This window comes from Cygnus atratus, chromosome 3, assembly GCF_013377495.2.
Source record: "Cygnus atratus isolate AKBS03 ecotype Queensland, Australia chromosome 3, CAtr_DNAZoo_HiC_assembly, whole genome shotgun sequence".
In the NCBI taxonomy this organism is placed as follows: domain Eukaryota; kingdom Metazoa; phylum Chordata; class Aves; order Anseriformes; family Anatidae; genus Cygnus; species Cygnus atratus.
Window position 1 is genome coordinate 25,377,602 of NC_066364.1, and position 26,378 is coordinate 25,403,979.

Here is a 26,378-nt window from a genome sequence, read left to right on the forward strand (position 1 = left end):
CATCTACTGCAAACTGCTTTCAGATGTGGAGCACTGCTGAACCCCATAGACATGTAGAAATTCTTGCTCACTTTGAAGAAGTGATGTGCAAGTTGGAATTTGTGAATCTCCGTCGCTAAAATTGAGATGAATGTGATGTCTGTAAGTTGCAGGAGGAGGAGGTGAGCTTTGCAAGGTGAGAGAGACAAGACCCTACCTAGTCAGTGAAGAAAGCCTGTCAGGGAAGGGGAAAGAAAAGAAACAGCAAGTGCTGGCTGTGATTGGGAAAGAAGATAAGTGAAATCTCATGGTGGAATGATCTAATTAGGGAAGTTTAGAAGGTGTTATTTGTAAATGGATTGTAGAAAAGTAGATTTTTTGCAACACAGTGATTTTTCTATCATGGCATATTCTGCCAGATTTAGCTGTTTTTCTAGGGGAACCATGCTGTACATGTACACATGTACATATGACATGTGTACATATCTAGCAATTTTCATCCCAGTACTTGACTTCATCCAAATTCAAGAGAAGGCTGTGGATGAGTTTGAAGTTTTTTATTTTTTATTTATTTATTTATTTTATTTTATTTTTATTTTTTTGAAATCAGCAGGAAAGAGTTAGAAACAAACCTTTGGTCAAGCATTAAACATCAGTTCATATGGGAGTGACATAAACTAAATACTTCAATTTTCTTTGTCATTTTTATGATCTGTAATCTAGATTACAATCTGCAAACAGGCTTTGCTAGCTCTTTTTTTCCAGTGTTACTTGGGGTTTTTCTTAGGGAAGGTTAGATGTGATGACCATAAAGTTACTGAAGAATTGATCCAATAGAAGTGCAACTTCGCTGTTGCAATGCTTACACAGTATCTGTCATCCACAGCTTCATAGGTAGAATGCTATATTTTCTCTTTTGTTAAGTATTTAATTCTTGCTAGCCTTGAAGTCCAAGACAGAAATCTTCATAAAAATGTCTCCTAGCCTTGTTTAACTCTCTCTCTTTTTGGTTAAGTGCTACTGAAAGATATAGAAGACCCAAATTCCTTGCTGAACTCGGGCTGTTCCACTTAGTTCACCTGGACCTGCTGTTTCCCTGTGCTCTAATCTTTGAGCTTTCTCCCTGGCCCTTTTCCTTATGTTTACAATTAGCAGCTCGTGATCCTATGTTTGTGCTTGTTTCTGCAGCTGAGAAGGACGGGCTGTTGATTTACCACAGGCTAGCTATTCAAAAAACAGCTCACTTTTAAGTCTTTACACAGTTGCCTCTTTACACAGTTGCCTCTTAAGTAACATGCCTACTATCTATGTATCTGTAAAATGCTCTTTTGTGAACATTTTTTTTTTCCTGCTCCACTCCTCCCTTGAAAAAGGGAAGCGTACAGAAACCAGGAGGAGGAAGAGGAAGGGATATACTTGCCTCACTTCAGTTTCTTGTTAATTATACGGTAAGGGATTTGGTTGAGAAAACCCAACCTGAACCTGTTTGTATATTTTCTGTAAAGCTGTGAAGGCGGCTCTTAAAAGAGCAATCTGTTCTTTGTGTATCCTCCGCCTTAGAGTTTGAAGAGGAAAATGTTACAACCTGTACAAGAGCCACTTAATCATAATAGTCTTTGCAAGAACAACGACTCCTGTCACATTTTGTCCCAGAAATTGTAACACTTTAGGTAAAGAGGTTGATTACTTCAGCCTTCGGGGCTAGCAGCAAAACCTTCTGGCTTTTGGAACAGAAAACAAGGAGAAAGCCTGACACATCATGGTGCATGCCATGATCTCAGAGTGGAAGTAGAGGGGGGATTAACCCTCCTCCAGCCCCCTGAGGAAGCAGACCCCCTGGAAGCCACAGGTCGCTGCCCTGGGAGAGGTGGGGGACGTGATGGTGACCTCTGTGAGGTACCAACCTCCTCAGCTGGGCTCTGCAGCTGAAGAGCCCTTTGCAAAGACAAATAAATACTTGCAGCACAAATTCCTTCTTGCAAGGCATTTCACTAAGTGGATAGTTTCCTCCTCAGTTTAGAAGGTGGAGGAGGTGGTGAGTGGGAAGGGAGGACTTCTATGAGGGCAAGCTTCAGCCCACGTAAGCCAGGCTTCTCCAAGTGCCTCTGTGCCATGGATGGCAGCAGGGACCCCCTGCAAATGACAGGAGAGCCTCGAGACTCCTGAATCCCTCAAGCACCGTAGTGCTTCATGATTTAATGGGCTAGCTGGACCTTTAATGTGTGCATGTATGCATATTATACAACACTATAGTATATACTCAAGAGGAGGCAGGGGTAAAATTCTTCCATGTATCAAACTGGTTGGATGTGGTCTGGTTATCTGTCCCCTGAGGGATAGTGCTGCGTTGGTTCATAGTCTGGAGTGGCCTTACTGGGCAAAAAATTGGCATAAACTCTTCAATACAGTAATGATTTAGCAATCACTAAGCGTTATGCAGGGTACGTAAGGTAGTGTGGGCCTTCTGTTCTGACAGCCTATAGGCCAGTCTGTGGGGTTCCCTTTGCTGGGGGGCGTGCAGCACTCCTGGCAGGGCATCATGCCAGGCTGCGGCCTAGGTACCAGGCATCAGAAATTATGTTCTCTGTTGCAGAATATGTAAAGAATGCTGGACATGTAGGCTTTTGGTAGAGAAAAGAATATATATTTTTTGAAATTTTATAGAAAAATGCTGTAAAAATGCTCCATACGAAAGGTTTTATCAGTTTAAAATGAAGGCTGCCTCCCCCTCACCTTCCCAGTCGTCAGAGGAAGGGAAGAGAAGGAAAGGGGATTGAGGCATGTTACTGTTGTAAAAATCTTCATCGTATATAGATTAGCACCAAACAAAAGGATATTTGGAAATAATTTCTCATTCAGGCAGTACAGAATTCCCTAGTATCACACTTGATTCTTAAGTCATGTGTACGGTGCTTGAAAGATCATTACCTGATACCACAAGTTCTTGTGCAAACTAGAATGATAAATATCTGAAGAGGTATCTTGAGCGGAAATGTGTGTGTGTGTGTATATATGTATACACCCTCTTATGTACACGACTGCCAAGCTTGATTTTTTTTTTCATCTACTTTGCTGGCATGACTTTTTGCTGCCACTGTATTTGTATTGTCATACGTCACAGGGCTTATGCTTGGTTCATAGCTTTATTATTAGCAATGCTGCACAATCTGTATGCCAGAACATCTGGGGCATCCTGTAAATGTGGAGCATTCGTCAGTATGTGATATTAGAAGAATCCTAGATATTTAAGTAGGATTTGAGTTGGTTATCCAGCAGTGGCAAGAACAGCATTCAACCTTATTGCTTCTAATATTGGCAGAGATGTATGTGATAATGTCTGTAGCAAAATCTAGTAGTAAACAGTAATGGCAAAAGCTGCTTAATCCGTCAAGAGACAGAAGGACTTATTTACGTATTTTAATATCCTGTGTTGCATTTCAGTTGATTATGCCAATGCTTCTATTATGGACGATCATCTCCTTTGCTATAACAATCACCCCAGAATTTTTGTCATATACTAAACTGCTTCTTGCCTTTTTTTCTTCTGAGGTCATTTATTCAAAACAATGCTATAGTTGTCTTCCCATGTAGTGATAGTGTCATAACTCGGTTGTGTTTTGCCTGATAAATTTCTTTAATCTTCATTTTTCAACCATGTTTTACTTACTAAAAGTATAATGAAACTCAGCTCAAAGAGAGGCACAATTTTTGTCCGTCCTTTGTTAGGTAGAGGAGAAAAAAGAATAGTGAAGGTATCGTGGCGGGGGGGGGGTGGTATTTCCCTTTTTTCTTGTATCCATTACGCTTTCTTATTGAAGATTTCTGCTCTTGTAATGATTTCATAGTCTGGAATAAATAGGCTGGGAAGGCACACTTTACTTTCAAAACAGATTTTGTCATTTGCAAACACATACAAGCTACAGTGTCCATGCTGCTTTTTTGCAAGTAGTATCATATGCTGGAGTAATTTTTTACTTAGCTCAGATACTTAACTGTTATTGTAGATAATACCTGAGCCTTGTAAAACAAGGAGGGTATAAAAATAGTTTGGTTTGAGAACGTATTTTGTTGTTGTTTTTTCTTTTCCCTGTAGCCCATTATATAGTAGTAGAAAAGAAATTATTTACAGTATGACAATGAAACCACACATTGGTAGAGGAAATCAGTAGTATGATTAGTTTCAGAAACTGTGTCATCATCAAAAATTTAAGTTTATATTCTGCTTTATACGTTTTGTGTGTGTGTATATATATATATATGTATTTTCAAAACAGATTCAAATAATTACTTGAGCTTTTTTTTGGTTTATTTTTTGTTTAATCCAGGAGAAGGATTCACACAGCAAGTGTGCATCTATATCTGAAGGGTGTGTTTCTTTGTGCATATATGCATGTATAAAAGTTGTGGACACTGGCTTGGTTGCAAAGACACAAGTTATTTAGAGTCCTGTGAAGCTTCAAAATAGCGATGTCCATTTGAGGACTCATAAGGCAGTGACAAACACTACATGGGTTCCTGTAGTTCAATACAAAGATCTGCTCTGAACTAGTTAAGGCTGATGTTAGTTAAGGCTAATGTTAAGTATAATTTTGATGTGGGGAGGGGCAGAGGGTAAGAAGAGAGAGAAAGATATTAAAAAATAGGAGAAGTGAGCCACTGCTTTTCTGTTAATTTCCAGCTATTTTATCCAGAGGAGGATGGTAGGAGGAATAAATGGACAGTGAATGACAAACTTCTGTACTTAGTGCTGATAAACAGGGCTCTCAGTATCGGTGTTTCGCACTGCTGCAATGCAGGTAGAGGTTCCAACGTCTGTTGAGTGTATGTAGGACCTTTGTCGTCAATAATCCATTAGTGTAAATTCAGTCTTATACAGACAGTGCTCGCATCGAGGATTGGAATGAATAAAACCTTTGCTGTCTGTGTCTGTAAGTGCAATTTTGATTTTGTTTTGATTTCATATATCGCATATAGGGAAGGGGAAAGTTTCCAGGTCTGTGTACTGTTTGAGTTCCTTTAGAGCACCCTTTTAAAAGTGAGTGCTTTTTACATGAGCGTGTGGGTGGTGTTTTTTTTTGGTGTTCTTTTTATTTATTTATTTATTCTTAAAAAAAAAAAAATCACTTGCCATCTGCTTTGCCAGACAGAGCACCGTCCCTGCAATGACTTAAGTGCTTTTACTTTCTGGAGTATTAGCGGCATGCAAATAGTTTTAAGTATTTCATGTGTTGCAACAGTTTATCACTTTATCACAGAATTTATCACACCCTCATCATTTAATCTGGCAATCTTAATGTGGGTTTCTTTTTCTTTTTTTTTCCTCCTTATGGTTATTCAGAAATCAATATTCATAGCTGTTTAGTCCTTTCCTATGGTAGGGACAAAGTGTGAGCTTTTGACTGAGAAGAAAGGTCAGCAGAGATGGGTGTGCTCGTGGCACTTTGACACAGGCTGCTCGTTCCAGGTGTCCCTCCCTTGCATTCAGCAGCTCTTGTGGCTCCTTCTGAAGTAGGTTTGTGGCTGCTTCCAAAGTTCTTGGTGAAGAATCTGCTCACCGACTGTGTCACTGAAATGTATTCTGGCTGGGCGTGGATTAGCGAAACCCATGAAGAAGCTTGAAGAGTCTGACCACGAGGCTTGCTTCCTCCTCTGCCTGATGTCCCCTGTATAGGTGTCTGAGCCATGACACCACAGCTCCCTGCCTGTTTTTGCAGGCTCCTGCATGGCCCTTTGCCAGGAGAGACTGGTCTTTTTGTGAGGTGAACCGCTACAGAGGAGCAATCTCTTCTTAAACCCTGATTTGAGGACTACGTTTTACCCATCCTTTCTAACCTTAAAGGCCTCACCTAATGTTTCACTCTGACCTTAGAGGCCTGCCAGTACCTAAAGGGGGCCTACAGAAAAGCTGGGGAGGGACTCTTTGTCAGGGGGTGCGGTGATAGGACAAGGGGTAATGGCTTTAACTAAAAGAGGGTAGATTTAGATTAGAGATTAGGAGGAAATTCTTCACTCAGAGGGTGGTGAAGCACTGGCACAGGCTGCCCAGTGGAGCTGTGGATGCCCCATCCCTGGAGGTGTTCAAGGCCAGGCTGGATGGGGCTTTGGGCAACCTGGTCTGGTGGGAGGTGTCCCTGCCCATGGCAGGGGTTTGGAGCTAGATGATCTTTAAGGTCCCTTCCAACCCAAACCATTCTGTGTTTCTATGATTTATCTTGCCGTTACTGGATTTCTAATATCAAATGTTTACCCTTAGGTATCCAAGTTGTTATGAAGGAGTTTTGTGAGAGATATAAAGCATCTCTGACAGTAGTTTGTCTCTAAAATAATCTGTTTTCTTGTATGGGAGAGCTGGTGCCAATGGCAGACCTTAGGCTTTGTGTAGTTTTAAAAGGAGTATATCTTCACCACCCCATAAAATGAACTTTGTACCTTGCGTACCACTTCATGTAAACCTTGCACTGAGTGGCTTTGGCCCTGCAGTTTGGTGTTGTGGAAGAGCAGCTTTGTTGTTGTTCCATGTGCTGCACTGTGGATGTTCATCTCTGTTGTTCATAAATTGTTTTGATATTTAGTAATGCTCGCAGCGGATCCATCATCTGAAGGCACAGTGTGTTTTTGGGATTGGTGAAATGGTCCACTCCAGAGCTATTTGTAAACTTCAGGAATCGTTTATCCTGCTTAGGCTTTATAACTGCTTAGGCTAATTTCAGACCTGTGCCTGGTGAATATGCAGGGAGCACTAGGGTTTGTGATAGAGTTTATTTTTCCTTTGGGAGAAGGGCATGACTCGTGCACTTCAGAGAGCACCACTTGGGATGCAGTGAAACCCACTGGGTGGTGCCTGTCCACCTCCGTCCCTCCAGCCCTTCCCAATCACTTAAGAAACAGAAGAGGGTTCCCAGGAGATGTTCTTGTACCAACCCTTCACTGACCATTCACACCTGGTGATGGGGGGGGGGTTGGGAGATGTTCATGCTGGTTTGGGATCCAGTTCTGAGTTGGAATGAGTCAGAACAAGCGCATTTGCTCAGATGACCTGGCAGGAGATGGAGCCTGATGAGCAGGTACTTTCCTCCTGTGCCTCCCATCACGCTGCTCAGGGGGAGAAGAGCTGAATGAAATATATAGGCATTCAATTCTGAGCTACTCAGCTAGGTAGGAAGAGACCTAATTTCCAAATATTTTTTAAGCGTATTTAGGTCACTGATGGCTGCTGAAGTCAGTGGTGCTACTTACATGAGGAAAATCTATGAAGACGTTTCCTGAAGTATTATTTGTGGTGAGAATTGCAGGAAGGGGAGAGGGAATAGATGTAATACTCCGTAGAAAGAATGGAAATAGGAAAACCTGATCACAAGACTGATTTTTATTTTAAGATTTACCGCCTTTTCTGTTGAATTCCTTTCCAAGTGAATCATAACAATCTAAGTTGTTGAATAAGGAAACCAAGCATATTTGTTCCATTCTTGCTGGATCTTGATGGCAATAAACAAGGACTTACACAGAGGGCCCACAGGCTACTCATAGAAATGTAGCTGGAAGTAAGAGGCCCAGAACAGCATTTTATTTTTAAGACAGCATTGACGAGCTTCGCTAGATAAATGTGTAATATTGAAGATACCTGAAAAAAAATGTTTTGACACAGAAATATCTCTTTTCTGGCAAATTTCTGGCAATTTGAAGTAGTATGCTAGCTCTTATTTGGGACCTGTTGTTTGAATAATTTGAATAATATTTTCAAATTAACTGTCTTTATTGTGAGGAAGGCTGGTTCTGTTCCCATGTGTGTGTTATGAGTAGAGAGACTTGCATGTTCTCTTCTTCCCTTCCTTGTTTTCCCTCCTCCTGTACTTTCTGCCAGCACAGATTGTGGGTGTGTATTGATCAAATTACAAGAGGTTCAGACTTTAATTGGTTCTTTAGAACAGTCTTAGGATGTGGAGAATCTTTTTATTTATTTATTTATTTATTTATTTTCTGGACAGAGACTGATAAAGATCGGTTCAAGGACAGGTGAGTAGTTTAGGTTCAGTAAAAAGCATGTGGAGCAGGAGAGGGAAATGGGATTTGAAAAAGCACAAAATGGCTCTGCCCTGCTGGTTGCTCTTGCTCTCATTTGACGTATGAGTACTTGGACATGAAACAGTCTTGCATGTTGAAATGTCTTGAAAGATACCAAGATAACTCCTTGCAGTAGCAAGTTACTGAATGTAATGAGGCAATAGTTTCAGTGTAGATGCAGTACAGTTGTTGATGATGTTTGTTTTTTTTCCCTTTTTTTCTTCTGCAGATATTCCTGAAATACCAGAAAGCATCTCATTCTGCAAAGCACTACAGGTAGCAGATTTCAGTGGGAATCCACTGACTAGGTAATTTCCACCTTCTTCTTAGTACTTGCCATACCAGAATTACAATCTTGCTGTAACAATTACAATTTTAAATAAGCCCTTAAAAATTGTGATCTAGCATCTCTATGAAATCTTGCCAACAGCGTCTGTCTCTGGCAGTGATTGTAGCAAAAGTTCAGATTTAAAAAGCGATGTGCATCTTTACTGGGAGGGGATGAAATTTGTTAGCCAACCAGGAAAAATGTAAATCTGATTCTCTCAATTTTCATTTCTCCTCTTAAATGCGTAGGATAACCACGCTCATACTTGGGAGAGATAAGGCAATGGTTAGCATGAATGCATTGGCACAAACCCAGGTGCCTGACAGTTTGGAATAGATCAGCCGCTGCAGATAATGGCTTTTTCTAATGATTAAAGCTTGGACTAGTGTTTCATCACTCTCCCATCAATTGGGACACAGTGACATGCAGTAACATGTGGCAAAAATGTACCGCATACGTTGGTGGCTGCTACTGCAGCTCCTGGTCTGTGTTCTGATGAACTGGGGCCTGGGGATTACACACATCTACAGAAGAGGAGCTTTGTTTACGTTTCTCTGTTCCACTTGCTGACAATTTGGAATTTATATAGTGAAATGAGACTGGAGATAGCAAGGAAGAGAAGAGGTGATCTGCCAGCTAAGGCCTTTGAACACTATTTGGAGAATGATTTCCTAAACCAGCCTGTGCCACAGAGCTCCTTTGTGATGCTGAGCAATTCACATAAGCCGGAGTATTCACAGTGGGCATTAACCGACTTGCTTTGCTGTGCGCTGAGATAGGCTGGGAATACTTGCATGATTAGCTGGCTGGCTGGAGTGCATGAGTGGTAACAAACAGCTGAGTGTCTGTAATATCTTAAGCCGCTGCAGCGGTTTTGCAGGACAGCTTCTCCCACATAGGCAGCTGAGATTCTTCAGAGCTGCGCTTTGAATATAGCGCATAGTGCATTCTAAGTTCTCTGGAAATTTGGATCTCTAAGCATTAAAGGGACACTTGTGATCTTAATCCCTGGGCCTCTGTAGCCCATTTATATACTGAGGATAATAATACCACAAAAATCTGGTAAAGCAAACTGAAGCTGAACTGGTGTTTAGATATTAAAGTGATGAGGCTCACTGAACAGCCTTTTCCCAGAGATGAGTGCGCTGTACATAAAGCACAGAGCTGCATCTCATGGTAATGAAATAAAATTAAAAAAAAAAAAAGTAGCAGCATGTTAGCTGTTGTTGTTCTCCATTTTGTGCACTGAATAAGGCCTGAGGCCCAAGCGATGGATCTCCTTCAACAGCATCTGTAAGGCATAACTTCAGCTGAGAGGAATTAACAAAAGAATTGAAAGGCTTTTTAATGGGGTTGAAATAGATCTCATCATTCTTTGTTGGTGCTTGCAGGAGAACTTTAAAAATTCTTGATAAAGTGGCTCCAAAGTATGTGTGTGTCCTGGAAAATATCACTCCAAGCAACCTAGTAAGTTAGAAAACAGAGATAACAGAAGCTGTTTACACACGGTTGCCTGGTGCTTCCTATGATGAGGTCCAGAATTTCAGTTTTACCTGTGTAACAGCATGTAGGTCTTGGCACTAATTAGCCCAGATAGAGTGATAAAGCCTAGCACTCATTTCCTTTTATGTGTGATATGCTAGAACTTTTTTTTTTAAGCTATTGATTCTTGCTCTTGTTTTCACTAAGCTTAAAAGCCAGTCAGAGATCTTCCCAATCAATGCCCTTCCACTAATACAGTACGTTGCCTCATTGTCAAATTTACTGGCTGATGAATCTGCAGTATTAAAAGTGGCTGCTTTTTGGCTGCTTTTTAGCTGCTTTCAGATGATTTTGGGGCTTATATTAAAAAGGAGGCCCATTTTTGTAGGTTAGACTAGAAGACCACAATAGATATACACAATGCTATAGATAATCAGAACGTTTAACTCTAGTCTTAAGAGTATTAGAGCCTAAATGGTAAAACTGCTGCTTCCAAGCATGTTACTACTATTGTACAGGTAGGGGGGTGTACAGCTCGCATTGTAGAGACACCAAGTGGGTTCTGTTAGTAATGTACAGAACATGACAGTGCAGTACGGGGTTGAGCACATGCGAAGTCCCCCTACTGTCATTTGTCTGCTTCCCTTTCCCCATCACGTGCAGCTGTTTGCCTGCGCACCACGTCTCCTGTTAGAGGTCTGCAGGTTGCACCGTGTACCTGGAGCTGGGGGACGTGGGGAGCAGGAACCAAACCAAATGCTACGGCCTGAGCTTAGGTTGCAGGCTCTGAGGGTCATGCAGAAGGTGGCCGGCTGAGCAAAGGACCTCTCCTCCCCTGCATCACCACTGCTTTTACCCTACCTGTCTCCTGTGTCTGCGCACTGCGAGCGGAGCTGCTTGGTGCACCCTGGCTGCCAGAGAGCAGGGGTGCAGGGATCCTTCGGAGTGAGCAGGGGGAAGCCAAGCATTGCAGAAAAACGATGTTGAACCAAAAGGCTTTGGGACTTGGGGAGCATTTTGCATATGCTTGCATTTTATAGTGAAAGAGGAGAGGGATTACGTGCTGTTGTGTTGTGAAGCAGTGAACGTGGAGTGCTGTAACAACGGAACATTGTCCTGATAGCAAACAGACTGTTTCTTCAAAACGCAGCAGCTGAAGAACAGCCTAGTAGCTAACACAAAATGGCCCTGCTGTAAGCATGTAGGCAACGGAATGTACATGCATGAAACTAATTTGTTTGATTATTTTACCATATAGGTGATGCAGGATAATACCAATAGTTTTTTTCTTCTATTTAATTTTAAATTTATTGAAATGCCTTGTATGCTCTCAAGTCATATGGCTTTTTGGAGCTGTAAATTGGAGACAGGGAAGAGCGGAGTCAGGAGACAGATATTACCTGCACTTTGGCACAGAGGAAACTTTAAAGTCCCTGAGCCATGTTTTTATTTATTTTTTTTACTATGATCCCTAGAATTTTTGGGAGCCATGCTGGAGTCTATGCATTCCTCCCCTTTCTGTGTACATTGGCTAAATAGACTTTAGTTTTCTGCTACACGTTCTCTTTTTTGGCTGTGTATTATATTAATGTGAATACTTACATTGGAAGTCCTTGACTTGAATTAATATCTCCATAGGTTGCCCGAAAGCTTTCCTGAATTACAGAATCTAACATGTCTTTCAGTAAATGACATCTCTCTGCAAGCACTACCTGAAAACATTGGGAAGTAAGTTTTTTCTTTTTTTAAACTTTATTGGTATCTTCCTTTTTCTATCTTGTTATATCTACTGTATAAATGACTAGTATAACTGTAAATAATGTGATTACCTATACAATTATTTACAGGTTTGCTTTTTTTTTCTTTATATTGATCTGTTTAAAAAAATCACTTTGCATTTTCACTTACCTTTAGCAGGCTAACGCAGAATCTGAATCATGTATGTTTATGCTTATGCTCTGTTCTCAGGGATTTGGAGCAACTTGGATTTTTAAATGCAGAATTAAATAGGTGTTTTATGATGCAGAATTGACCTTTTACTTTCCTTCGCTGTGATAAAGGCCATTGATCCATTATTGTAAACATGTCAGCCAGCTTGCAGCTTAGCTCAGAACCAGACAGTGTTGGCACAAGAACAAACGGGTAAAAGCTGGCCATGATCAGGATGGAAATCAGAAGGTTCCTAATCATAGCAGCAATCTGCTTCTGAAAAAACTCCAGCGGGAACTGTCGAGATGGAAACTCACAAAACAGCTCTTAAGGTGAAATTTGATAAGCTTTTGAGATGTTTGTTAGCTCTGGAAAGTAGAGCGTGATTGCAGGGACAGAATTCCAAAGTGGAGCACATGAGAAGTAAGGGGTACTTCATGTCTGTCTCATTTTGACTGTAATAAACATCCACACTCGCAAACAGGAATGTCTTCTCTCTCAGTGGAGAGAAGAGTAGCTCTTCTGATTTGAAGGAGAAAAGGCATTTTCGTGTCTCCTCAATTAAACAGGTGAGAGTGGCTTTGCTCATTCAGTTTAAGGGCCCATTTAGCCTAACTTTCTTCTCCAGTTGTATTAAGTAGATGCCTAGTGAGGATTAAGAAGAAAAGTGTGTGTTTGATTACTCCTTTTACCATCCTCTGGTTCAGGGGATTTCCTGAGTTTTGGATTGTGGTTAGTCTAATGGCAGCAATAATGAATCCCTCTTCCACTTACTAGTCCAGTTTCTCATTGAGTTTATGGAGACATCTTTAGTATTTGCCCCTGGCAAATAGCTGCAAAAGTTTATTACCCATTGCATTGGTTTTCCTTTGTTTGTTTGTTTTTGAGCCTGACTCCACCTGTCTGGCTGCTTTTTTTTGCTAGTATTGGAAGAGACAGTGAACAGTTGATCCCTATGCTCTTGGTCTGCCATTGACTTCGTAGATTTCTATGATACCCCCAGGTCTTTTTTTTTTTTTTTTTTTCAGGCTGAATAGTCTAGCTCACTATTCCAGCTCCAGAAATAGCTTCCACTGAACTGAAGAGATCAGATCTGTGCTTTAGCTCAACTTTATTACGTTTGTTGGAAAACTTACCGTTTTAGAGAATTAGAAATTTCCTGCAGCACCTGATAGTTCTCCCTCTCTCTGGTTACTGTGTCCAACTTGGATGTTGAGTTGTGTAACAGTAGAAGCCTATTAATCTTGGACATCCTTTCATAAAGTGGATGACTTTTAACATGGATTCTTTGGGGAGCTAGCATAGTCTCTAACGATCATTAAAAGCCAACCGTTTCTAAATAGAGGAGCCCTCCAGAAGGGATCTTATTAAGAGCTCCTGCACTGTAGTCAAGTCCAGACCAGTACTGCTTTAGCCACTTCCCGTGTATATGAAAGCTGTCAGCTGGCACCAGGCCCAACAGAAGTAGAAAATACCTTTTGAAACCTTCCACAAGCACTAACAGGTACAGCTAATGTGTGCCCACTGACTACGGCAAAGTCTTACTAAAAATTGCACGGGCTGGGGCTTTTGTAACATTCTTTCTTTTCTATAAAAAGTTCACAAAACTTTTCTTGCAGCTTTTCTCAGCACTGGCAGCTAAGAACAGGCTTGTTCGGACTTCTCGGTTACTGAAAACCTAGGGATAAAATTCTGGATCCTGCCTGGTTTTGAAAATGAATACAAGAAACATGACAAGCTCAAACAATTCCCAAAATATAAGGGGGACTGCTGCTTTGCAAATAATATCTGGAGGAAGGTCACTGGCTTCCCTGACAGGTCACTGCCTACTGTGACTCGACCTCCTTGCTTACCCTGCCTGTCATTTGATCGTGTGGCTCTATTTTGGAGCAAACGAATAGAAACAATTTTGGTTCATATAGGGATATCAGGCATTTGCAGAGATGTCAGTATGTTCAGCTGTGCAAAAATAAGTGTAATAATCTTCCAAATTTTGATCCCTAAGTAGTCCAAGGAGATGAAGCGAAACTATTTCAACCTTATATGAGCTGTTGCAGAATACAGCAGTATAACCCTCAAAATCTGTGTACAGTTCCCAATATTGAAGCGAAAAACCAGGGATCTTCACTTGCTTCAGGAAGAATCATGCTTGTCTTGGTGTTCCTGGTGAATTTTCCTGGAGGGCTAGACTTTTATTCAGATCTGATAGGCCTGCTTTGATCTGAAAAATACACCCAGGATAGCTTTCTAAGAATATGCATATTTTATTTATACAAACCCAGGTGTGTTTTTTTCTTTTTAGCAGATATTTCTGCTAGTCAGGTTTATGCTTAAAGAAGCAGATAGAAGTGTGTTGGGCTGTTCTCTTTGGCTCATCAGGTATTCACAATAGATAGGAATATGGCAGTTCAAAAGTAAGCTTTGGCTTTTCCAACTCAGAAGAATATTAACATAACAGGAGGGAAACTACTGACATATCCCACAGAAATGTAACTGTTCCTGAAGTCTGGTGGGGAATGTTGATCTGCATTGGAGTACATTGAACTGACCTAAATCCTACCCAATGACTTTTCTTTTTTTTTAATACATCTCACGTCTTGACCAGTAACAAAAGAGTAGGGCTCCTTTTCTGTCTTTTCGCTCCTTCAGACTACGGAATTTCAGCCATCAGTGATGAAGAGAAAGGTATTCTAATTATAGTTGGAAATGATTGAGAAGTCTTGTTTGTAGCCAATTAGGACTGCAGCACAAAGTCCTTACATGACTTTTTCCACTGAGAGTGAATTTTACCAACATTTTTGAATACTATTACATCTATAAATAATAAATTATTATTTTTCTGTCTAGCTACCAACAGGTGCAGCTCTCCTCTTTTAGTTCACACAAGTTTCATCATTTATTTTAAGTGTGAAACCATAATTTAAGTGAATTCGATGGTCCCGTTGACTGCCTTATGTTTGATAAAAGCAGTGAAATACTCGGTGGATTCTCTAAATGTTGTATACTCGTGTTTTTTGTTTCCCTGTCTGTTCTCTTTCTTCTGCACTTTCTGGGACCCCCAAAATGCTGGGTATTAAAAAGAAGATAATGCTTATCATCATTATGGCTGAAGAGACCAAAAAAGGCTCTTCCAGGTGTTTGGATGTTTGCAAATGCCTTACTGGCGTTCCTGTGTGCTTTGGATAATGATCCATGTTATTATTTGATGGAGTACGCTGGGCCTATGTGCTTTGTGAGATGTGTCAAATAGTGAGCAAGGAAGTACATATTTGGTGAGTTACTCTACTACAGCTGTATTTATTTCGGGAAAAACTTGACATCCGTGTGCTTGCTACTGGTCTTGTGGCCACCAGAGTATGTGGAAACGTAGGGAAAAACATCCTGAAGTCTTAGAATCTTGTCTGGGAAACTGCCTAATACAGCCAGCGAAATCTCTAATTCACCTTAGTATAGTATAGCGATCACTATGTACTTAATGAATACATAGATATATATATCTCTCTCTATATATATATCTGTCATTAAACTACCTACTTCAAATGTTGTGGCACCACAGATTTGCCCTCCTGCATTAAATGAGGAAAGCAGCAAAAGCACTGGCTCATTTTTTCAAACAGCAGTACTTCAGAGGTTAGTTCAGAAGTTCTTCCTGACAGTAGGTAATAATCTTATATTTCACTTGTGGGGAGCGTTTGGTGGAAGTGAGTCTTCCAGATATTCACTCCAGTTTTCCCATGCTCTGATGTGTAAGATGAATACCAATGATCAGCTTCACTGTCTCAGGTGAGTATCTTAATTCATTCAAGCTTTTGATATGTAAAATTGCTGTTTATATTTTTATTGTGCCATTAAGAATTCTCCTGCGCAGTCCTTCCGAATGTTTCTTTTCCTTTGTGTTGCCAAAGTGGAGTGTACACGAGGCTCCCAGGTGGGCGTTTGAAGAACATAGGCGATGCCTCTCTATTCCCTTTTGTCTTCTTGCTTGTACACAGCCAAACTCAGTGTACATCAGCTCGTCTTCTTCTGTGTGACCAATTCAATCTGCATATCCAGTGCTGGTACATGTGCTACAAGTTTTCCCTTGTCAGATAAAAACATTTCTTTTTTAAGCCCGTGCCTTGTCTGTAATTTTAGCGTGTCACAGATCTTTTTGCTGTGCTCTGCTTTGAGACTTGGTAACACACTAGGTATTTTAATATTACCAATGCTATTTTTTTAGTGTTTCTCTGCGGTCTTTTAACTCATGGTGTGGAGTAGAACAGTGAATGCTAATGCGTGTGAGATATTTAAGCTAATAATTAGTTGAATAGGAACAGGAGTTGTCCTGTTATCTAGCTGAACCATTCAGAGAAACAGGTTATACAATTTAAGCTGTTAGTGGGAGTGTCTTTTTCAGTGTTTCTCAGCCTAATGAAGTAAGTCTAATTTCCCTGCCTATTCTGCAGCACCAGGATTGTGAATGCAGAGCTGTCCGACGAGCAGGTGTAGTCTGTTCCTCCCACCATGGGTAGCATTTAGGAATTTCCATTTGCTTCCAGGGTTTTTCTTCAATAGCTCCTTACTTAACATCCAGAACACAGGGGCATAACTTTTTCCTGAAATTCAAAAATCAGGGTGTTTCTTTGTACCTGCATGTAAGCCTTCCTGGGGCATGCCTTACAGTGATACGGATAATCAGGTGCACGTCTGTCCTGAGCACGTTCTGTCCTTACGTGTTCATTCAGTAGTGTTGGCTTTGGGGTTAGTTCCCCGCATCCTACAGAGTGATGTTGGCTTTTTGCCAACAAAGATTTGGGGACTTAGAGATTCATGCTGTGCTCTCATGGTTTGACCTCTAGAAAGAAGACAGATTGTGTCACCATTGTATATTTGTTTATTTATGGCTCTTTGGCCTGAATGAAGTCCAAATATCTAGTTTTAAGTACTTTGTGAGTATCTGATGTTTAATCTAGCATTGGATTTTCAGATGTGTGCTTCGGAAGGAATCTGCACTAACCAAAAAAAACATTCAAGTATTAATTTCATGCTGAAAGGACTTAGTTTTGTCAAACTGTATGGGGACAGCAAAATCAGAAAGTACAACTTTCTTTACTGGCAGAAGCAAAGTGCGTAGCTTTACTACTGTGCTTAAATTATGATTTAAGGCCTGCTGCCCATCAGTATACAAAACATCTCTCTCTTATCCAATCTTTAGCTTTCACCATTTTTTTCAGCTGTCTTGCCCGTGTCTGAAAAAGACAAAGACATGATTTGTAGCGTCCCCGTGATTTGCAGCCCTTTCTTCAGAGAACTGTACAGTCTGTGATGCAAGAAAGTAGAGTAGCTTCATGTTGGCTTTAGAAACCTTTGAAATGGGGAGGTGAGAGTTTCTTTAGACGGGAGGGATATTCTTCTGATGCCAATGACTGAAGAGTCTGGTTTACCCCCAAGCTTGCAAGCGGGCTGAGTGGATCTGAGGGCCTTACTACTGAGAGGGAATTACCAGGTAAGCAGAGAAATTTTCCTCTTGATGTCTGCAGCTAGCATATGCGTTTCGTAATGCAAATGAACGTAATGGAGAGAGCAGAACAAATGTTAGATGTGTTATAGGTGTGCTTTTCAAGAGTCACAGAACCACAAGTATCCAGAGATTTCATGTTAGGGAAATAAAATTGCTGAGCATGGTCTTTTAATATATATGTTCTTAATTCTAGATGTTTAGAAGTTTTCAGCAACTTCTGAATTCAGAATCTTTAATGTTGGTCTGAATAGGAGTAGCAGGAGAATACAAGGTCTTCAAAGGCAGGGACAGTACTCTTAATGCAGATGGTCCAGAAGCAGATCAGAATAGTATCCTTATTTTCCTAATGGATTCCTGGGCGAGTCTTTGGCTGTATTTTTCTTAGTGTATGCTAGAACGTCACAAGTGTAGACTGTACATCTGGCAGCATTGTACAGAGTGTGAAAAGCTCTAGAAGTTGTCTGGAACAAGACAATATTAAGGTTTAGCATAATATGGTCTTACATGATAACAGAAGTCGGGAGGCTTATCTTGCAAACACATAGAAGAACTATTTGTAGTTGTCCTGACTAGGCTGACTATATATAGTATTAGAAGTTCTCACTCTGAATTTAGCATGACAAGTAATATTTACAGTTTGAGTAGGTGGAGTGTTTGGTGTTAATCACAGCTGTTTGCTAAATGGCAAAACTGAACGTTAAGGAACTCGAAAGTTTATTTCAGGAACAATGGAATAGTGAGTGCGGTACCATCTGGCCTTTAAATAAGAGAAGCTGCATCTTGTATGCTGTACAAGGAAGAAGCACTTAACATATATTTAGCAATTATTTTTTGTAAATAAAAATACACAATTTTGGTTAAGTAGTGGGAAACTACTGTTGCATGAGTGGAATGGAAGAGGTTTTGAAAATGAAATCTTGTTGTAATAGTGAATTGGCTTAGCTTCCCCAAATTGTTTCAGTAATCTATATAAGCAAATTGAAGAAAGCATTCAAAACTGAACAGGCTGTACTGTAATTACAAATCTCTCTTATCTCTTAATGATCCCTTTTGAAGGTCAGACTGAGTTCAGTTTCCCTGTCTGTCTTTTGGACCATGCTCGCTGCTGTGTGTGAGAGAGAACTGAATACAGCATCTTGGAAAACAAGCTTATGTAGAAAACTATTCCTAGTTAGCAGCTTAGACTACCTCTGTTACAGATTTAAGGAGCTTCTTGTTCATAAGCTGTACTGCTTTGCTCCTTTTCTAAAGTTTGGATGCGACTTGTACTGAATTGTCTGTTTAGTCGTTCCTCCAGTTAGTGGCTGATAAGATACAGATATGTTTCTATCCTTCTTTTTTCCCTTGTGGCAGACCTGTAGCTCTTTTACGAGCCAATTAATTGTATCAACAGTTTGATACAAGTAACTAATGATTCAAATGCTCTTCCTCTGGCTTTCAATGTCTTTCCTGTTTAAGTCTAGGACGACAAAATAATCAACTTTACTTTCTTTTGTGCCTACTTAAAATTGGTTTTCCAAGGAAGCCCTGGCAGCCCTTCATAAGTTCACCCTTGACGAGGGGGAAACAGAAACCAACTTCACTTGCCTTTCCCTTGTATATTATACATGTAAACTTAAGAGGAAAAAATAGTGTTGAGCTTAGATGCAAGTTGCTTCAAGTTGGTTTGCCTTTAGAGGGGAGGGGGGTGAATGGTCCCGAAGGTGACTTTTGGAAGAGTGGTCTTCAGGCCTGCTGAGGAGGAGACGTAATAACAGCTTCATCAAAACGAAATCTAGCTACCTTGCTTTGCAGTTATTTTTATAGCAGCACTTACATTCAGAGGTAAAAGAGTAGGACCTCGTGTGTGTGAATATAGCATGTTTTGAAAGGATAAGTGCCCTCATTTAGGAAATAAATTCATGCTGTAGTTTCTGGCTCACTTAGGAGTTTGTAGGATTCAGTAACTAAGACTTTGCAAAAAGCACTCTCCCTTATTGCATGATGTGGGCCTAAGGTCTCTCTTTAAATTCTGTTGGATTAGTCTTGCAAAAATTCTTTGTCGTTCACGCTGTACAGGAGGTTTCTGTAACTGAAGGGGAACCAAACAAGGAGGTGAGACACTGGTTAAACTGATATTTGGAAGGGGAAAAAAAAAAAAACAACTTTAAGCTTAAGCTAGAAAGGAAACTAGCTGCAGTTCTATACTATCTGTAGGTTACCATACAGTGGTTATAAATTTTAAGGTTCTTTCATGATAACTTTGTCTAATTATGTCAGTATTAAGCAGTAGCTGGAAGGAAAATAAGTATACGGTGTTTTTAGCTTTCTAAAAAAGGGGGGTAAAACATGCACTGGGAGGTGCATGGTTACGTGTTAGTGGAAACTTAGGGAATTTGAGAGGCGTAATAATTCCCTACAGAGGTAATATTGCTTCTCTTGTGTTGGAAATGTCCTTAAGCTCAAGAAACCCTCTGAGTTTCAGTGAATAATTTAGGTGCTGGAGTTTGGAGTTTGGTCTTGCCAGGCTTCTGCAGCCCTCATAGGAAGAGGGGGCGAGTGAAGGAGACTTCTTCAGGGAGTGACCTAGGACAGGGGCCTGTCCCGGAGGTGTAAGCTGTACTTGAGAGCTGGCTAGCGCCTGATTAACCCCGTCGTTTCCCTGGGAAAAAACCCAGCTAAACGTCAGCTTCTGAGTGAACTGTCAGGCTGCAGCCAGAAGCCTCGTGGGATGGGAGTAGCTGAATGGGATCCTGTCAGGTGAGTGACGAGTCACACGTAACCGGCATGTCCTGGGGCAGGGCTGTGCGTGTCCCCTTTGGACGCGGGAATGGGCTGCAGTGTATCTCAGTGCACCTCGTTTCATGCATCTTGTTTCCCGTTGCCAGAGTACCAGTTACCCTCTCGTCTCTTGGAAGAAGACCCTTGTCAGGCAGGAAGACTGGCTTACTCCTTATCTGCTCAAAAAAGGAAATTGATTTGCCAAGTTTACACGCCTTTCCTTCCTACTCCAGTGTCCTGCTGGATGTTTCAAAATGTATGTGCTGTGTAGAGGCGCAGGGGCAGGACCTTATCAAGGTAACAGTAACCTTTAGGTGCTGGCCCAGCAGGCTGAAAGCCTTTGGAATTGGTGGAAATAGCCAGAAAGCAGAAGTCGTCACACTTTTGCATGCTGTGTCCTTACACTGTGTTCTGTAGCCATGGCCGTAGCTGCATTAAAAAAATGTAATACCAGACCAAGACCAATACCAAGTCTTTACTGTGTTTCTTACCTTAGCCTCTGAAAAGCAGAGTTTTCTGCATATTCTTAGAAATCATTCCCAGATAAAATAACCACCTGTATGGTACTACTGCTTTCAGAGAAGAAATTCATAGTTTCTTCATCTGTATCTTCTCCCAACTCTTTCTGAATGCCTTGAGTATTGCGACAGATTAATTCTGAAATCGTACTGTTTCTGAAGTCTAGAATGAAACCATTCCTCTTACTGCCTGTGATGTGTTAGGCTACAGAGTTTATTAAAGATAACAGAGCTCAAAGCATCTCCCAGATCGCCACTCCTCCTTTTCCTGTCAGCATAATGGACCTTGCTTATTGTAGGCCCTTTGGTGACTCTTTCTGTGCCCAGAACCATCCTTACTGCGTAGGACTTGCCTTTGTTCCATATAAATACAAGGACCATGCCAACTTGCTTGTCTTTTGCTTCTCTTTGCAATCTTAATGTGAGGAAAAGGTCGTTCTTTATAGGTTGCTGCTACCAAAACTGCGTTGAGGATTTTGCATTTCAACAACCAGCTGAAGCCTGTTAGAAAGGTGCAAATGGGGCCTTGCATTTCTGCAAGTACTTTATATCTTCATCTCATGCGATTTTGCTCCATTATTTCCCAATGTCTGACTTTTCCTATGTGCTCAACTGTGTCGTGCTCCTCACATAGGATTGAAATACTTGAGGCTTCTGCTAATGAAATGAGATGGCTGTTGTTCAGGTTTTTTATTAAGAACATTAGCTTTCATATTAGTCCTTTCATCCTGCATTTTCATTTTCTCCCAGCTTTTTCCACCTTTCTATTTTTTTCCGCTTCTTTTTCATAAGAAAATACTATGAGTGTCACTGCTTCCCCTTTCTTTCCTCAGAAGCCTTTGCTGGTGTACCCAAGGGCTTGAGCACTTCTAGTCCTGTTGTGGCAAGGGGTGAGATAAATTGGGGCAGATAATGTTGTCTTAGGGCTGACTTTCTGTTGTCTTAAGTAGGAGAATGATACGGCTGTCTATGGTGTTAAAGCACCAGCATAACTCTTCTCAGCTTTGTCTTTTATAACTTTACAATACAGAGTATCTAACGTATAGGATACGCTGAAAAAGGTGCAATTTCATCCAAGGTAATTAGGGAATGTGTCTGTCTTTTTTTCTGTGGTGTTCTATTTTTTGTAACTGCAGTTGATAGTATTTTGCTTACTGCAGTGCGTTGTTGTTGTCCGCAGTCATCTATCTGCTTTTGAAATGGTTGTTTTGTAGGATATGTTGCTACTGAGGCTTTTTTTTTTTTGAATTAATCCAAGTAAAAATAGCCTTGCTTTGGAAGAACAAAACCGTGCTTTAATCCCAGTGTTAGTGGCTCATTCCACTGTTCGCTTTATTTTGGAAGGGTAGTTGACATAAAGGAGTATTCGCAGAGTTCCCTAGGTACATCCTTTTCTGTTGAACATGTTAGGTTGTGAGTTTCTCTCCGAAATCCTGGCAGGTGTGCTCAGGAAAGATGTTTCCAGCATTTACAGACTACTTTATTCCTCGTAGTTTTGTTCTCAATTATTGCTTTTTCACATTTCTTCTTTTCATTCTTCCAGCTCTCGTGATGAACACCAGTACCTAAAGTTACTTTAAGTACAGCACTGAATAAACTTACCTGGTTTGTACTGAAAGTGGCATTTTTAGCCATGTCATACCTTTAGATTCTGCTTGGTTCCACCCTTAAACCCGAAATCGTCTGGAATGCTAAAATGGAAAACTTGGTAATTATTTCAATTACTGGATCCTCTGGCTGGTTTTGCTGTTGCCTTGCGCTCAGTAATTTCACGCACATGCTCAGCATTCAGTGTGTGTGGTAGCTTTTGTGGTGAGAATGATTACAATATTAATGTTTTTACAAGTTTCGTAGCTTCTTACAATAGTAGCCTTGGAAAGGCACTCCGTTTCCCCCCCCCCCCCCCTTTAGAGTGCAGATGACATTTTGTTTGTACATTTTCTGATTTTGCAGGGGGAGAGGACTGTTTGTCGCTTTGTTCTAGAGCAGTCTGCAATGCTCTCCAGCGTGTTTGTATTTCTAAATGCGGTTGGTGAGCAGCTGCTGCCAGAACTGTGTCTCCTGCCCTAGCAGGCTACATCGCCTTTGTGTTTTACAGATTGCAACAACAAAAAAAAAAACATAGTGACTGTTATTTCTCTCCTAGATTAAAGCTAGGAATAGGGAAAGATTCTGGAACTGTTAAGGTATTGCTTCTTTTAGTTCCTTTGAAAATCTTCAGAAAGACTCTTTATTAACAGTGCATCCACAAAATTAATGGCAGAGGGAAAAGAAAAAAATTTTCATTCACTATACTGTGAAAAATCTGTTTGTACCTGAGAAGAGGAACAACTACACTTTCCAGAAAGAATGTGTTATTAAATCAGAAAACGTATTTGCACAATAGCAAATGGCTAAAAATCCTGTCTGTTTACATAACTTAACAGTGGGAAAGTGTTAGTGAACATATAATGTACTAAGAACCCCTTGGTAAGTATAAGGAAGAGCTAGATTTCTGCTCTGTAATGTGTCAGATCGGTGCTCCAGTACATCAGCAGGCCTTGTCCATTTTTGCCTGCTATTTTATACTCTAAATGTTTTCCCATGCAATTTTTAAATTGCAATCGCAATATAGGCTTGCTGGGAGCGGATCCTATAACTTGTAGAAATTTAAGGCTAATGAGTTTCCTCATATTTTCTGGCCTCTTGTTTTGGAAGGATCCACCTTAATCATAATAGTTCAGTCTAATGGAACAGCTTTGCTGATGTAAACTTTGTAGCCTTAGTCTCTATTTTACAAGACTTCATTTTGCCTATTGGGGTCTGCTTATATTGTGTTTGGACTGGACTTGAGAACCTGGAAGGAGTACAAAGGATAGATTAAAGGGGTGGAGGGAAGTGTATTTTGTTCCCGGGTGAAGTTGTAATTGTAAGCGCACTCGGAGTAAGAACAGCTGTAGAATAAAGAAGTTCTCATCTAGAAAGCTGTGTCACTGGGCATGAAGACATAATCCCACAGGTAGTGGACTCCCATAAGAAGTCTAACCTCGACCTGTGGTCAGCCACAGCTGCTGTAAAGCACACGATCAGCAGCTGGGTGCAAATCCAGCTATCAGCAGGGATCTGCAGGGCCACAGCTACCCAGGGACTACCACGGTACTGCTGGCTGAGGCAGCACAGATGCCCTCCTTGCACCTTTCTGGCAGCTGTACTGACCCAGGTGTTTAAGGGGATTTATAGTACGTTGGATTAGGGATCTGTATTATTCTTTTTTGCTGGGTTATTTTTAAGGAGGATCAATTTCCTGAGCCGATTCACTGCCCTGTCCCAGTTTAATGATACAGTGAGACAGGCTGAGGAGGTGGCTCCCAGGTTCTTGCTGTTGAACGTGGTTTTGCTGACAAAGATTTCTGTTTAACCACAGCCGAAGTGGTGTCTGATGTAAGAAGAGAAATTAAGAGATTGCACCATTTTACTCATCGACACTTCAGTGTGATGGGGAGGGAGATAAGTAGATGAAGGATGCTTTGTAAACACGAGATTACTTGCAGCTTGGTGGTGTGTGCATCCTTTTTGTATTCTCTTGATAAAAGTGGTTCGTGGGACCGACCTAATACAAGCTTGAAGAGAGAGCAAAATCTGAAGGAATTGGAATCTATTGGAATAGATTTCTGGAAAGGAAACCTGTAAAGCAAATTGTTGTTGAAATCTGCAAGTGGTGGTAAGAGCAGACCCACATTATGAAACCTGTGGAGAAAAATGGTTCTCCGTCGCTGCTTCCCTCTCCCCCTCCACTAGTTTGGTTTATGCAAGGATGTCAGGTATGTGTCCCATCCTCCCTCATGTTTTATAAGGTTAAAATTTTTATGTGAGAGCCCTGTCTCGTGTCACTGGAGAGATGGCTTCCTTGCTACCTAGTTTCTGTCAAATGAGTTTGAATGGCAGTAGTTGAGTTATTCTCACTTTTAATTGATTTTGCAATAAGCTTCGACTTAAATGCTTTCACCCATATGGTGCATTTTAACTGTTTTTCTTCTGGAGGAACACAGAGTCCTTTGGGTAAAATTTGCTCATTTTAAAAGCTGGGGAGGGCTGTTCAGGATGTAATCAAAGCTCCTTTGTGGTTTCATTCAGTGTTTTCTGAATGCAGTGCAAAATTGGTGCTTGAAGTAAGGTGTGTGTTTTTTTTTTTTTTCAGACACCATCCAAATTCAATTTGTGAAAAATCTTCTGTCCCTTTTCATAGCTCATTACATCGATTATGTTCCCTTCCCTGCTTATATAGCTGCGTTGGAGTCAGAAAATGAAGGTTTTTCTTCAGTTTTATTCAGGGTATCGGCTGCTTTTCTACTAGAGCTAACTAGTGATTGAGTGATTCAGTATGTTGGTATTGTTTGAAGTGGAAACAAAATTCCAATTTTATGTGGCCTTAATGCATGTTTTTGTTTTTCTGAGGCATACAAACAAAAACATTTTGGCTTTGAATTTAACAGGTGTTTCAAATTTGGTGGAATTGTTTTTATGTTCATTTAGATATTATTTAAGGCACAAGACATCGTCCCCCTCCCCTGCACACCAAGGCAGAACATATTCTGTTGTAGGGAACTGCTTATTTGTAGTCACCATATCTGATTTGTCTTTTTCCCTAGGACGCTGAAGGATTAGAGCAGATTATAGTGTTGGGATAATGTCTGACTCCTTGTGTTCCATTTAGTCATAAATAAAACCCTGAAAAATCTGAATGTTGCTATGGTGATGTTAGTAAAAGCCTGGGATATGGAGTAGTGAGCTGCTTAGGAGCATAATGTCACTTACGTTAATGAGCGTGCTGTAGTTAGAGCAGTGATGATGAGTTTACCTGATGCTCTCCACCTTCTGTAGCCCGTGACAGATTCTGAAAGCAAAGACGTAAATTCGTGTCATGCATATGCTCCGTTTAGTAATTTGCAACTATCGGCCTTTTGACAAGTGGAAAATTGTCTTTTGTCTGTTTACTTTCTAGCTTTAGTATTTTGAAGTATTGCAGAAAAACAAGCAAAGACTTCCCCTCTTGGTATGCTTCGCTTCACATGACGGTCTGATCGAGTTAAAAACCAAACAGCTCACAGCAGATTTTTGTTTTAAACTATGTAAACACTGTTTTTTTTTTTTTTTCTGAAAGCGTAGAATATAAAAAGAAAGACTGCATTAAAATGTGTTTTTTATTTTATTTTTTAGTCTTTATAACCTGGCTTCACTGGAACTTAGAGAAAATTTGCTGACATATTTACCTGAGTAAGTGACATTTTGAATGTTTGATTATGTTTAGTGTAAAATGTTCTTATTCTAAAAATTTGCTAACGTCTGAAACTGAATGACAGCTAGAAAAAATACTCAGTGCAGACTGACAACGTTTATGGGATACAGCTTTGTTTTAATAACACTTAGTTACATCCATTCTTTCTAGCTGTAATTGATTAGTTGCAGGCATCTGCAGTCTGTGTAGATTGTTTCTTCTCTCTGTAACTATTCTGTCTAAAATACAGCAGCACCAAACATTTCTTCCTGCATGCGTTGAACTAATGCATCAGCAGTGGGAGGGGTAGTTTGGATTGCTCCCATGCTGAAATTTCATAACTGTGAAAGCAGGATAATGGGATCTCAGAGTTTTCAATTCTGAATTGCTGTATGGACCTTCATGAAATTTAAATAAGCATTCATTTGGGGACTTGAGTAAACAAAAGCTTCAAAAACCTGGAGATCAAAGCCTTTATGAAAAAACAGGCCTACTGATGTCTGAAGTCCGACTCCACCCCCAGTGGTTTTTGGGGAAAAAAATCTAGATGTCTCTATCCTGTCTGCA

The 26,378-nt window shown here is 40.6% G+C and overlaps 1 protein-coding gene across 1 annotated transcript in view; it reads left to right on the forward strand.

Moving 5' to 3' along the window:
* The window catches only part of LRRC1 (leucine rich repeat containing 1), a 70,590-nt gene that overhangs the window by 21,747 nt on the left and 22,465 nt on the right, over positions 1-26,378 (forward strand). Inside the window, exons 3-5 of the mRNA XM_035543123.2 lie at positions 8,270-8,348; positions 11,489-11,578; positions 25,754-25,810. Of these exons, the coding sequence (XP_035399016.1) occupies positions 8,270-8,348; positions 11,489-11,578; positions 25,754-25,810 (226 nt within the window). The remainder of the gene's footprint in view (positions 1-8,269; positions 8,349-11,488; positions 11,579-25,753; positions 25,811-26,378) is intronic.